This window comes from Microchirus variegatus, assembly GCF_963457635.1.
Source record: "Microchirus variegatus genome assembly, chromosome: 1".
Taxonomy (NCBI): Eukaryota; Metazoa; Chordata; class Actinopteri; order Pleuronectiformes; family Soleidae; genus Microchirus; species Microchirus variegatus.
In genome coordinates, this window is record NC_139802.1 from 6,337,466 (window position 1) to 6,351,940 (window position 14,475).

The 14,475-nt window shown below is 39.2% G+C and overlaps 2 protein-coding genes across 2 annotated transcripts; both read left to right on the top strand.

The window, feature by feature from the left end:
- Positions 1-4,564: 4,564 nt before the first annotated feature.
- On the top strand, positions 4,565-7,708 carry smpd5 (sphingomyelin phosphodiesterase 5; the record flags this gene model as incomplete). Its single annotated transcript, XM_083895986.1, has 7 exons — positions 4,565-5,680; positions 5,821-5,896; positions 5,989-6,129; positions 6,219-6,308; positions 6,997-7,060; positions 7,154-7,313; positions 7,497-7,708. 7 exons carry the CDS (start codon positions 4,565-4,567, stop codon positions 7,599-7,601), a joined length of 1,752 nt encoding a protein of 583 aa, XP_083752112.1. The 3' UTR covers positions 7,602-7,708.
- A 696-nt stretch (positions 7,709-8,404) lies between these two features.
- Positions 8,405-10,178, top strand: malsu1 (mitochondrial assembly of ribosomal large subunit 1). The gene is made up of 4 exons (XM_083886253.1): positions 8,405-8,714; positions 9,216-9,391; positions 9,481-9,562; positions 9,655-10,178. The coding sequence occupies exons 1-4, from the start codon at positions 8,432-8,434 to the stop codon at positions 9,807-9,809; spliced, it is 696 nt and encodes a 231-aa protein (XP_083742379.1). The 5' UTR covers positions 8,405-8,431; the 3' UTR covers positions 9,810-10,178.
- The last annotated feature ends 4,297 nt before the right edge of the window (positions 10,179-14,475 follow it).

Below are 14,475 nucleotides of genomic sequence, written 5' to 3' on the forward strand. Positions count from 1 at the left end.
GATATTCCATTGATTTGGGAATTTTAGTCAACCCTACGCCATCCTTAAAAGTAAACATGGATGAATGTCGTGATGTATTTTGTGATGACACACTTTGTGTGCAGAGAAACCACACATAAAGTCACATATTTGCTTATTGACGTCGTAAGTATGCCCGCTGAAACTGAACAGTCAACTTTCCTGTGTTTCTCACACTCTTTCACTGTATCATTTATAAATAAAACCGTACAAACTACATTTTTACCAACCAATATCTTAGGTGAAAATGTCGTTTAGAGAATCGAGTGTGCTGTGGATCATGACATGCGGCACCATAAAAGAGTTTCTCAAAGACATATCCTGTAATTAGAATAAACTGACCTTTAGTTTCAGTTAAGGCTTAACAAGATGTGGGTGTCACTTCAGACGTGCCTGGAACCAGCCTATTAATGGCCTTTAGTTAGGATCAATTCTGTCAAAGTTTCATTCAATAAGGGAACATTGGTAAATAACATTAGTTTAGCCTAGAGGTTTTCATTTTCTTCTCAGCAGAGGAGATCCTAAATCATTATTAAAAAAGAGGATTGCAAAATTAATTAACTATTTGTTATTTTGTCAAATATAGGTTTGCTTTTATGACAAACAATTGTGTTAATATGTCATAATCTAATCTTTAATGCTTGACTACACTAGTATTGATAGGTTGACTAGGTTACAAGGTATTAAGGAATAAATGGAGATTGATGTATTTCCACATGATGAGCCTCAGTGTTTACATGAATTGCTTGTATGATAATTTGATAGAAATAACAGAGCTATGTTTTGGGCTATGTTTTTAATTCTCAGTGCTAACAATATTGTCTTTGTTTCTAGAGTCTCCACAGGTCTCTGCTCATATAACATTCTGGCCATTCTGAGGCATTTCTATAAAGTGTTATGAAGTCCTCAGGAAATTAAACCACACGTGGGTGTGGTGACGCACAAGGAGCGCTTCATACTTTAAAGTCTGTCTCAAAACAAAGGACTTACCGACACAAACACATACTGCACCTCATTACCTTTCATCAGTGGTTCATAACGTCAGGAAGTTGTTACTGTGCTCACAACTCCCTGCTCTTTACTGTCAACTTGTTTGCACATTTAAACCACTGTTTTACTTGAATTTATTGTTTGTAATCAGTTTCTCGTATGTGTGATATTTATTAAGACGTGTGCTCCTGACCTCTTGGCCAGGTATATGAACTAAGTTTATATAGTTTTTTTGAAAGCTATTTACAGTATATTGTTTATTGTTCTTTACATTTATATTTACACATACTTTTTAATTACATGGTTTTTCCATGTTATTTCATTCATTTCGGGGGAAAACAATTATATTTTGAACTACATTTTTCGTTGGTGTCAGATTATTTATAACATAATGGTGATGAACGCTGGTTGGAAGGGCCCCTTGGGAATTTTAGGGCTTAGGGCCCCTACAGACTCTAGAATCGCCTCTGTGTACACTGGATACAATCTTTAGATTTATGTGTAATGCAACTGGGAATTAATAAGAAAGTAGTTTAACAATTCAGTGTGTTCAAAAACTAATGTCTGAGATAAATCAACAAGATATATAGTATGATTTCCAGTATGGTCAGATAAGATCTCATCTGGTGTCACAAGTGGCCCCCAGGTGAGGTCACGTGATAGGCGGAACTGAAACCATGACAACGCCATTTGGGCGTGGCTTAATAATTCCACTGTGATGAGCGGCAGACTAGAGCTAGGCGGACCCGCGTAATTGACCCTCTTTAATATTAACATTTTCAAGCCATGACTGTGTGTTTGGCGTTTAACGTGTGACAAATGTAATAAAACAAGGACATTAGCAGACATTAGTCCGCCGCATGTGCTCTTCAGACGGAATGTGCCGGCGGTTTCATCCAGAGGTAAGACCATTAAAGGCTGAGTGTTTTTTTAGCTAGCTAACAGAACTCGGCAGGTGACGGCTCTCATCTGTGAGAACACACGCGTACCGTTCGCAGACTCGTCAGTAACCCTGTGATGCTGTAAAGTGTCACTGTCACACACACACACCGTCGTTTCCAGTGCGGTTGAAAAGTGTCTAAGTGTTTGTTTATATGAAAGTGTTAGCGTTAGCTTACCTGCTCACGGGCGCTCAGAAAGCGACTCCTCCGCTAACATCTACCTGTATGAGTTTAGTGACCGCTGGACAAACACAGGGACACAGATGCTGCGTTTTCCTTTATCACTGTAAGACTGTGTAATAGTACAGGTTATAGAAGCCTGACGTGAATGGGGTCTTTGTGATGATTATGATAATACGTTTTTTGGTGGGCTTCCTGTTTGTGTTCAGTGACTCAGATTGATAATCAGGTTTATTGCCAGGCAAAGTTTACACATTACTACTACATTACTTGTATTTGCGCTGGTCAGTGGTGCGCATGTATAGAGAGACAGATAAATAATATGAAGAAAATAAACTAGCAAAGAGAAATAGATAATTTAAAACAAACGAGAAGTAGTTCAAAACTGTCAGAAAGAAGATGACAAACGTAGTGCTATATGAAATTTACAATCTGTCAAGCAGAGAGTAACAACTGCCAATCTCAGAAATTAGGACGCAGTTCAGTTTATGAGGTCAGAGGTGACAGAAAGAGGAGAGTTATGGCCAGAGCTGGAAAGTAATGGAGTACATTTACTTGAATACAGTACTTAAGTACAATTTTGAGGGATCTATACTTTACTCGAGTATCATTTTTGGGGAGTACTCATGACTTTTCTCGAGCTCATTTGAGAAGCAAATATTGTACTCTTTACTCCTCTACATTTCTATCCATGACAGTGAGTACCCGTTACTTCTTCTAAACCATAGACGAAGATGTCACGCATATATACAATTGTTAGCTGAATTTTCTTTTCTGATATTACACATTTCTGTAAGCTGAGCATTAGTGTAAATGTTCTTGAGTATATGCTGTGTGTTTAACACAGTCAGGTTCAAATGTGGATGGAAAAAATCCTATGAAAACTCTAACAGAGGTTTGTCAGAGCGTTGTCATTGTGCTATTGTCTTGTGGGCAAGTGAGAAATGTAAAAAATAAAACAACACAAAAGGTAAAAAGATGAAAATGACTTGATTTTACTTTTACATTCTTTCATAACTCCATGTAGTACGTTTCTATGCGTAAATGTAAGCACTGTGGCAGTAGTAATGCAATATTTAGAAAAGGTACTCTTGATACTCAAGTTCTTTTAAAAACAAGTACTTCAGTACTTTTACTTAAGTAGACATCTGACTGTAGTACTTTTACTTGTACTTGAGTCAAATTTAGCAAGGGGTATCTGTACTTTTACTCAAGTAATGAAGCTGTGTACTCTGTCCGCCTCTGGTTATGGCACATGATTGCAGCCAATCACCTTCTCTTCTTGTTGAAGATATCAGCTACAGAGGGGAAAAAACAGTTTTTGTGTCAGGGGGAGCAACACAAACAGATTGTGTCCGGGGTGAGAGGGGTCAGCTGCAATCTTACCTGCACATATCAGCATGTATGTAGGTCCTGGAGGAGTGGCAGACTGCAACAATCTCCCTCTCTGCAAAGCGAATAATGCGCAGCAGCCTGATCTTGGCCTTAGCTTTCTATGTCAGAGCTCAGTGTCTACAGTGGGACTGAAAAGTTGAGTATGACACTGATGTTATAAACTTGGGGACCAACTTTTTATCAATTGTTGTCACATAAAGGAGTCCTATACAGTATAGTACCATTAAGAAGAATCTTTGTTAATGATGCAATTGGCAACAGCAAAAGAAAATGAATTCAATATATTGCCTTGCAAAGTAAACAACAACATCAAACCGTAGGGATTGGGAGTACCACAGTATTTTTTTCCAAAATATTTGGCCCCTTTGGTCCAGAAACACGTGTAGGTTTGCGCTAAATGCTTAGCAGTGGTATTCAGACACCTTCAGAAAAATTCACTTCATTGTATTACAAATTTGCGAATGTATTCACTGAAATATTATCATTACAATATTAGATAAATATTTGTATGTATTTGTTTACCGTTGACACACCCAAGGGCATGACACAGTCAACATCTAAAACACACAGGTGTGGTGTTTGGGCATTTTCTTGTAGTCTTATCTGCCAGTGGTTTCCAACACTGTGCGGATGGTGACGGCTGGATCATGTGCCATTTTACACAATGTGTTTCAATTTGCCTCCTTTAAGACATTATGATGTATTGCTCAAGGTTGTAGTAAGCCAGATGGATCTTCTCACCACCTCTGACCATATTATATACATCATGTCAGCACAGTTTTCAGTTGCTTAATTTTTTTCCCACAACAGCAGGTTAAGGCACGAGTTCAGAGTCGCGTACGAATCAGGTTTTCCTCAGACTCTTTCCTATGAATGTGTATGTGGGGAGAACAGAGGCATGTAATGACATGTTTTCTTTTTCTATCTTTCATATTCCAGGAGTGAAGCCCATAACAACAAGTTGTTCCACAGGGATGAGGCAAGAGCAGGAATTCCCAATGTTGTTCATTGTGACTGCTGTATAGAGAAGGGGCAGAGGCATGGCCCTGCAGGTCTCTCCCTTTAGTAACTGCTTTGTTGCGGGTCTCCATGCTGTGGGATGGGCATTCATCGTGCCTTGTTTCTGGTTCCTTGATCGCCTCCTTGCTGTGTGCAAGACCACCACCCTTGAGAAAACACAGAGACAGGAGCAGGAATGCTATCTCCACCCCCTCAAGGTCTTTTTTGGATCTATTACCTTCTTAATTCTTTTTCTCCTAACGGCCCCCTTGGCCTTCCTGGGCCTTCTGTTATGGGCTCCTCTGCAGGCCTGCCGCAGGCCCTTTTACTACCACAAAGAGGCACCATCTTCACCAGAGCAGGAAACGCATAAGGGCTTTGAGCTGGAAGGAAAGGCATCATTTGGCTTTGCCACAGCCAATCTGTGTCTTTTGCCCGACAGCCTGGCTCGCTTCAACAACCTCGGGCACACCCAGCATAGGGCAACTGCCATTGCTCAGCGCATTGCGCAGGGCGTGCGTCGACCTCATATCCGTATCTTTGTTGATTCCCCAAGCAGCTGCGGTACACACAGCCCCTCCAGCACCACACTCCCTATAACTAACTCCCCTACATATGGGGCTACAGATAGACAAGCCCCAGCTCCTAATAATCCACATTTAGAGGAAGGACATACATCTGTCCCAAAGTCAAATAATCATGTAGTCTGTGTGCCCTGTGTTGATACGGAAAATCCCTTAACTGAATCACCGTCACCACTCCTCAATTCAAACCAGAATTCTAACCAACAGGATCAAGAGGGTCATCGTAGTGCTCCCCGAGCTTTGCTTTCACAGGGTCTGCGCCAGCAGGAAGATGTTCCCTGGGAGGTGTCGTCAATGTTTCCAGCCAATGTGGATATACTGTGCTTGGAGGAAGTGTTTGATAAGAGGGCAGCACAGAAACTCACCGAAGTCCTAAGACCCATGTTTGGACACATACTGTATGACATTGGTGTGTATGCCTGCCAGCCGCCATGCAGGTGTACTGCTTTTAAGTTCTTCAACAGTGGACTGTTCCTGGCCAGTCGATTTCCAGTGCTCGATGCTCACTACCACTGGTTTCCAAACAGTCGTGGGGAAGACGCACTGGCTGCCAAGGGCCTTCTTTCTGCAAAGGTATTTTTTTTTTCATGTTATGTAATGAGCCACTATCAAGGACTGACTTTGTCTTCTTAAGTTTTGGAGCATTTGGGTAACTTAGCCTGGCTGTTAAAATGAATGATGAATGAAGTGAATGATGTTTTTGATATTTTAAGGTGCTAATTGGTCAGAATAAGAAACAGAAGAAAGTGGTTGGATATTTTAACTGCACACACCTTCATGCACCTGAAGGCAAGTCACAACTTCTGAATCCTCCTACACAAGTTAATGGAATATTTCAGTAACATTTTAAGACAACTCATTTATGATATCTTTCTTATCAGGTGAGGGGGAAGTTCGCTGTGAGCAGCTGAACATGGTAACCAAGTGGATTGGTGATTTTCAAGCTGCCACTAGAGAGCCTGACGAGGAGGTGGTTTTCGATGTGCTTTGTGGCGATTTTAACTTTGACAACTGCTCACCTGGTGTGTTTGTGTCTCTGACAAGTTAAGACATTGTAAATATTTCCCTGGAAGCATCGTCACCACAAATATATGTTTGTTTGTTTGTTTAGATGACAGCCTGGAACAGAATCATTGTCTCTTTGAGGAGTACAGAGATCCTTGCAGGGCAGGGCCAGGAAAAGAGAAGCCCTGGGTCATTGGTTTGTTGCTTTTTAACCCATTTATCTACAGTAAATGTCGCATAGTGATATTATCTATTTTCATTCCAAGTTGTAGTGGCCAAAGTACACTTAATTCTGAGGCCACTGAAAGTCTTCAGTTAATAGTAAGGTTCTAATGGACACTGTTTTAATTCATCAATCACGAAGGCAAGAGAAAGTCATATGAAGGGTTTGCACATTTATTTCCACTTGCCGTACATCCAAGTTATATTCCTGTTGACATGTATCACAGCCTGTCCAGGATCACCAATGCATAGAAATATTCCTTTGACGCTCCAGGGTTGTGAATGACGACCAATATGTTCAAACAGTAAGACGACGTAATCCAATATCACGTAGTGACCTGACGTTCAAAAAACCTTATTACACCTAACTTAGTAAGCTAAAACGGACACATGAAACCCTGGCTTGCTAGACATTCTTAGTGCATACATCTCAATGCCTCTTTATATCACAGCCAACAAAGACATCAAAGTGGCATGGTGCCCTTTAGCCAAAGGGCAAATTAGCAACGAAGCTACACATATTCAACAAAGGCTTAAGGCAAACAGTTGACTTTAACTATTTACAAATCACAATGTCACAAGTAATCCTGTACCAACCACCCAAACCAAACTAAACCCCACATTGGCTCTTACAGAAGTGTTACAATTCTTTTCTTTCAAAGGTACTCTACTGGAGCAGCCTACATTATATGAAGATGATGTAAATACTCCAGAGAATCTGCAAAGGTACACTTGGTTTCATTGTCTTCTGCACTGATGTGATGTAAACCGTATTTCTCATTCATGAAATCCTGGTCTATCTTCTCTCTGTCTTTGTAGAACTTTGGAAAGTGAAGAGCTGAGAAAGCAGTACATCTCCCCACCTGTTCCTTTAGAGGGCTCTCCATTGGTTTACCCTGAGACTGGCCAGCCTTGGGTTGGACGTCGAATCGACTATATGCTGTACCGTGAAAGCTCCATTTCAGAACACTGCCGAACAGTACGTGTCCCTGTGTGCTTTTTTTTTTTACACCCTCTACTACTGTCCTCCTCTTTTTATTTATTTTTGCTTTTGATAAGATAATTGTCTTTATTTATTAGTCCCACAATCAGTCAGTTCTTGGACACAAAGATCACCCATTAAATAATAAGGCATCATGGAACTCTCTTTGTCTCCATCTAGGAAATTGAGGAAGTGACCTTTATAACCCAGCTGGCTGGCCTCACAGACCACATCCCTGTGGGCTTGAGACTGAATGTAATAATGGACCCCGACTGTGATGATTAACGAGGACTGATGTGAACGCAGCTTCACATTCAAACAAAGGGAACAACATTGCTCTGTTCAATTCAATTGTTTACACACTAGTCATTTTACCGACAATATACTGACATTATGCCTTAGGTGATATCAATATGGGTTTGATTGGAATTTTGTAAAGTATACAATTTTATGTATTAGATTTTCTTATTCCGGAGGTATTGCTTTTGTAAAACAGTACATTTTTTAAATCAATTTATTGTCCTATATAAATAAAAAATACATTTTACACTGCCTTAATTTTGTCATTGATCATGAGGTGAATAATTTGACTGTCAGTCAGTTTATTAGAACACAGCAGAATAGGCCTTTGAAACAACACAGTGAATTCAGCCATTATATTTGTGATTGTTCTGTTTTAATTAAAAATAAAAATAAAAAAACTAACAATTTTATGTTGGAAACAACTCTTATCTTTAATATATCTTAAGATCACATCCTTGCATTACAGTATAAAGTTAATATTTTTGATCGTATGTCATGTGATAATGCTCCATCTTGTTTTAATGTATAAGATGATGTAAATACATTATATATTATATATATATATATGTTATAATTTTAATGGTAGGATGCATAAGCAATAATATATTCTCCCCACACTTTCTATGATTCCTGAGGTCATTAGCGTTTGTGACCGGTAGGCTGTGCTCTTCACTTATGCCTTACTGGACCAAACCCCAACGAAGAAGCCGTATGGGCCAATCAAAAGCCAAGGACGAGAGTCACTTCCTGTTTTTAGCTTAGCATTACCCTCAGGAGACGCCGAGCTGCGTTTTCATTGACGAGTTTAAATCATGAGTGTATTGAACAGCTGTAACAAACTGGTCTCGTCGCTGTTTAAAGGAAGCGTTTCACTGAGACACACCGGTGTTTTTAGAGACGTTTGTTCGATTAACCGACACCAATGTCACAGTCTGCGTTTGCCTCGACATTTGACACTGACTTCAGCCTCATGTCTGCAGCGGCCTCACGTTCTCACCTGTCATGTAGACACAAGAAGATGTTATTCAGAAGTTTTCGGTGAAAGTCGAGAGGAATCACCTGAGACGAACAGCTCCATCACATCGCAGAGTCAAAGTAAACTATGTAGTTTTCGGGAGTCGTGAGTCGATCGATGAATGAGTTAATTACATTGTATGTATTTGGATTAAGTGTGTTTTACGTGGAGGCTAGAGTGTTCTTAATTAATCATAAAGAAGAGGATATACCAAAATTCTATAAAAAAGGGGTGTGTCCTGTTTCAGTTGTTTCCACAAGACAAATGGTTGAATGAAAGGGTTCTACAAATATATATTGTGTGTATATATATCATATATTGTGAGTATTTTCCAAATTGATCAGTACTTTTTGTTGAAAATAAGTGAACAATTAATTCATGAAATACTATGACAATTTAGATTGTCCAATTTGCCTAATCCCCAAATCTGCATGTTTTTGGACTGTGGGAGGAAACCCAGAGAAAACCCACACACAGGGAGAACATGCAAACTCCATGCAGAAAGGCCCTTGATCTGAGCGGGTTGCAAACCCTTGCTTAAATATTGTCGGACCAAATGTTTTCCTTTTTGTTTCCTTTAGAACCCTCACACTCTTTCACTCTGGATGTGCTGGTGTCTCTGCTGCATCAGGAAAATGCCGTGGACATGTGCGTGATCAAAGTTCCGGACCAGATGAAATATGTCGAGTACTTCATTGTCGTTGGTGGTGTTTCGCCGAGACACCTCCGTGCAATGGCACTTTACTCCGTCAAAGTGGTAAACTAATAATAATCTCACTAGATTAGCATGTGTGTAACCTGTTTTGTAAATTCACATGTTATTCACAAGTTACTATTTTCCTGCAGTACAAGTTTCTGAAGAAAGGTGGAGATCCAGATGTGAGGATAGAAGGGAAGGATACAGATGACTGGATGTGTATTGACTTTGGTATATAAAAGCCAGATATGCTATCTATATGTATTTGTTTATGTGAACAGGTGTTGGTTTGTTAATATAATGACTGTTTGTCTTTACCTCAGGTAAAATAGTTGTTCACTTCATGCTGCCAGAGACCAGAGACGTGTATGAACTGGAGAAACTCTGGACTCTCCGCAATTATGATGAGCAGCTGAGGAGCATCCCCGCTGAAAAGCTTCCAGAAGACTTCATCTATGACGTTGACGTCGCCAAGTGACAACACAACTCAAATCACCCAGGTTTTTCATGGACTTTGCCAATTAATTTAACTGTTGGAATAATTATTTTCCTATTTTGTATGTATTCCACATAATTTGACCTTCAGAGGTTATCATATCTAAGTTAAGTTGCATGTTTATAAGCCTGCTGCTAAAAAGTGGTTAAACATTTTGATGTTCAAAAATAAATTGTTTTATACTGTTATAGATCCTTTTGAAATTCTCAATATTTTGGGTTTTACTAAGCCTTCTTTACTGGAAAGTATTTTATTGCATTTTTGTTATGCGAATTTGTGACTAATTATTATCCAATTGAATGTTGTTTCTCCATATGAAGGTTATATAATGAGACAGGTTGACATTTTATACACTGACATGACAGAGATATGACATGATAGATATTAAAAAAAATGTACACATTAAAATACTTGCCTCTATTTCGTGTAAAAATACAAATACAAAATAGTCTTAGAAATCCAATCTATCTACATTTATAATTTTACTAAACCACAATGAAATTCTGATTACAAAGGAGACCAGCATTTTTTTGCAGAATCGGAGCTGTAAGGAAACAGAAAAGGCATCAAAATGAGCTTTGTGATGTGTTCGTACACACAGGATCCTTAAAAATACCGCACAAGTGACCATTCTGTGTCACGGAATGGCTGTTAGTCATGCTGGATGAGAACATTAAAACTCTAAAAAAGACGCAGATGCCTGCACAGAGCCTGACGTCCTGATCATGAATCTCAGCAGCTTCACATCATGGAGTTTACAGCAATAAAATGTTTGAATGGATATTTTGAATTGTGCATTATCTATTGATCCCTTCGACTGTTTTCTGGTGAATTTAGTCATTTTTGCACAGTGGGAAAACTGAAATGAGTGAAATAAAGACTCAAGCTGTTTCCATGGCTAATGTTGTGATGCACAGACTGTTGAGTAGCCGCTTATTTTAAAAAAAATTATATAATGTTTTTCATATAGTATGAATCACAATGCTTTAATTCTGTGCAATCAATCATGATTTATGTTGCACTGAGAATGGACGTGCTGTTCAATGAGTGTACAGCTGCCAGGGAATAAAGCATTTATCTCTCATACCCCCAGAATATAGAATATAAGAATATCCAGTGTGAGTACTTGAAATGACAAACTCCAGTTCACGAGAGCTGCTGAAAGAAATGCAGAGCCCACACAGCATGTTGTGCTTGGAGGAGTGAGAAACCACTTTAATGTAATCACTTCTGCAAAAACATACCTGCAGTCCACTAAATGAATGCTCAATGCTGCTGCCACCCTGTGGTACTGACTAGATGCAGCTTACAATGGAATGTCGTTGGAGTAGAAATATTTATTTTAATTGGTGCAATGATGGATTAACGTGTTTCAGATTAGTTTCTTTTTAATCACGTTAACTGACTGACTTCAGTCCTCTGCACTCTGCACTGACGGTGTTCCAAGTTTTTTTATTTGCATAAAAATGAGTAATTATATCAGCCTGTGTCCTGCAGGTGGGCTGATGGGTTTTGTGTTGGTGGTGGTGGGCATTTACAGAGAGTAGAATCAGACGTGACACCTTAAGGACACCCCGTGAGATTTCACCACCTGGCCCTCACTGTTTTGGAAAGGCGCCATGTGCTTCGATGCAGAGTATTCAAATGAGATACTTCATAATCATTCTCCGAATTACACATTCATTATTTAAAAGTAAAAGTGATGAATGATTCTTAATTAAGCAAAACTCCATAGAGTGACTCAAAACCATATGACCAGCATAATAATAGTAGTGCAGTGCAATGAAATGCAGTCCCTCATTTAAAAAAAGAAAGACATTTCTAGGTTTATGTTTCTGGATATTGTTTCCAGTAATTTTGCACCGACAGTATGGCATGGAAGTGACTGTATGATGAGCATCAATCAATATGATTTTATTTAAAATAACACCTGAAATAAACCCCCATTTCCAGTGTACAACGTGAGACAGAAAGTTGTTGTTTTTTTGGTGTATTCCCACTGCAAAGTCTGTGCAGGAAACAACACAACCAATTTACTGTCAAATGTCTGCCGAGTGCTCTTCAAAGAAAGTAGTTGTCATTAAAGTCATCTTGCCATTGAGTGGGTGAAAGCTTTTTGTGCCCTCCATCAGGTGGAATCAAACATTTTAGGGGTTTGCGCCAATTTACTGTTCTTTTTCTATGGTTGTTGTTTTGGGGCTTGGTGCTCGCTGCTCTTGTCTCGTTGTTGGTTGCTGGTCACCCGAGGGAGTTTCAAGTACAGTTGTCAGGCTGACATTGCATTTATGTAGATTTGATTCATCGTATTTACATTGACAAAAGTTCTTTCTTTGATTTCTAACGGCTGGGTTATACATTTCAAGTCACCGATGCATAATTAAAGGTGCCATATGTAAGAATGTGCCCAAAAACGGTTACTGCATTCAAATTCAAAATACAGAGGTCTTTTAAGTTTCGTTTTCTGACGTAAATGGCAACCTGTGGTTGCTCGGCAGCTGAGACTCTACTGACTGCAATGATTGGTAGGTGGCGCCACATGCCAAAACGTGATTTCAAAACATAAACATGATTTGCAGTCTGCAAAATATTTTTTTCAAACAACTGTTGTTGTTGGTGAGTTCAGTATGTTATATAAACATTATTCCTGCTTTAGATTTATTACATAATGCACCTTTAAATGAATGAAAATCCCTTTTTCTTCATGAAGATGCCCCCTCTGTACATCTATTTAAACTGAACGATCATCTGGGGCATGCTCGTTCATATTTGAACTTAATGTGAAAACAGCAGACTGCCTGCATCATCAGTTTTAATGACTCCCGTCATGCTGGTTGTGACTCTTAAAAGTGGACTGGAAATTAAGTTTGAGACTTGCTTGACGAGAGATGCTTTTCTCTCTCTACTCTACAAACCTGTTACCATGTTAAATGGTGAAGAAAGAAGCAGGGGTGTGGGTTTATGTGTAATTAACGGCATTTACTCATTGTAATGAATGTTATTTAACATGTATAATATCTGTGGTGGTGTAAATGAGGAAGCACACATTAAATCTTCAATAAATGTGTAATGCAGCTGATGGTAATCCTACTAATAAATCCAGAGTACCTGCTCTGTAATCTGTTCATCCAGTTAAATTTAAACTAGGTTAAACTTTGTTGCTGGGGAAGTGCAGAGACCACACCCCAGCAAGAAATAATAATAATAATCACATTGATGATGGTTGGACATAACAGTGACATCACATAGTGTTACTTGCCAACTTTGTACCACCTTGCATGAGGCCATTTATGCACTTTCTTAGATATGATTACTTTTAATTCTGCATAAGACGCAGTTAGGATCATTCTATGACAAAAGCTTGTATCTGATGCCACATGTTTTGGTCTTCTTCAACACGTGTGTAGCCACCAAGTGCCTCCCCATCAATTTCACTGCCCTGCCATCAAAGACGGCTGAACTAATGAAGCAGAAGATGTCTCTCAAGAGCTCCCTAAAAGTGAATGAAACCACCCTCCCTCCCCATGCGACTGTATAAAACTGGGCCAGTGTTAGGAATCTGACAGAAGGTGCCTTGAACCTGTGGGGAAACCAAGTGTCACGTCGCGGTGTAAGACAAAAATTTTTTGGGACAGTTTTTCATTGATAATCCTCATTTTTTTTGATTGACAGTGAGTATTTGTGTATCTTTTACGGTTTATGAACTTTAAAAGTATCATCAGCCTTGATTTCTGATTTTGCTATTGGGATTTTGCTTTTTTTTTTTTTTTAAATGTACAATTTGATTATTCATGTTCCCAGTGATCCAGGAATCGCTCAGAACAGGGATGTTGCTGGGTACACTGGCTCTCTGCCTGATGGCTTGTATCCACTCTGGCACAAACGCATATCCAGTCAAGCCTGCCAGTCCCCGGGAAGGGGCACCACCTGAGGACCTCGCCAAGTACTATTCTGCACTAAGGCACTACATCAACCTCATTACAAGACAGAGGTTAGTGCCTGACTTTCAAATGTAAAAATGTTATTTATGGTAATTACACGTGAAGATGTAGTGACATGCTTTTATTTGTGTGTAGGTATGGGAAAAGAGACACTCCAGACACGGTCTTTTCAGATGTGATAGTGAGGGAAAGCACAGAGAATATTCCAGGATTTAACTATGTCAGGTAAATTCATCAACATCATCATCATCATCATATTTATTATTATTGTTATTTATAATGTTGTTATTGTATGTAAGTTGTCGTAGCACGACCCTGGCTTTCTTAAACATGGAGTAGAACCCTAATTAATGTTGTTGTTGTTGTTTTTTTAACCTAACTGGATGTGAGAAAAAGACATACTTGAGCATTACAAACATGTATGTAAGTATGTATGGGCAAGATACATCTTGCATAGGTTTTAATGTTAACCCGCAACTCACGTTGTTTGACTTCTTTTAGTTACAGATATAATGAGCTGCCATTGTGGTGATCCCGCTGGAGCTGTCATACTGAGGCCAACTGCGACAAAGATCCTGCCTGTCTCTTTACGGACATGAAATTAACTTGTGCTGCATGGAAGAAACCTTGTATAATTGTATTAGCGTGGTGTGTCATGTTGCCAGTGCTACAATTGAACTCATTTGGGTCTTGCAGGACAAACTAAATTA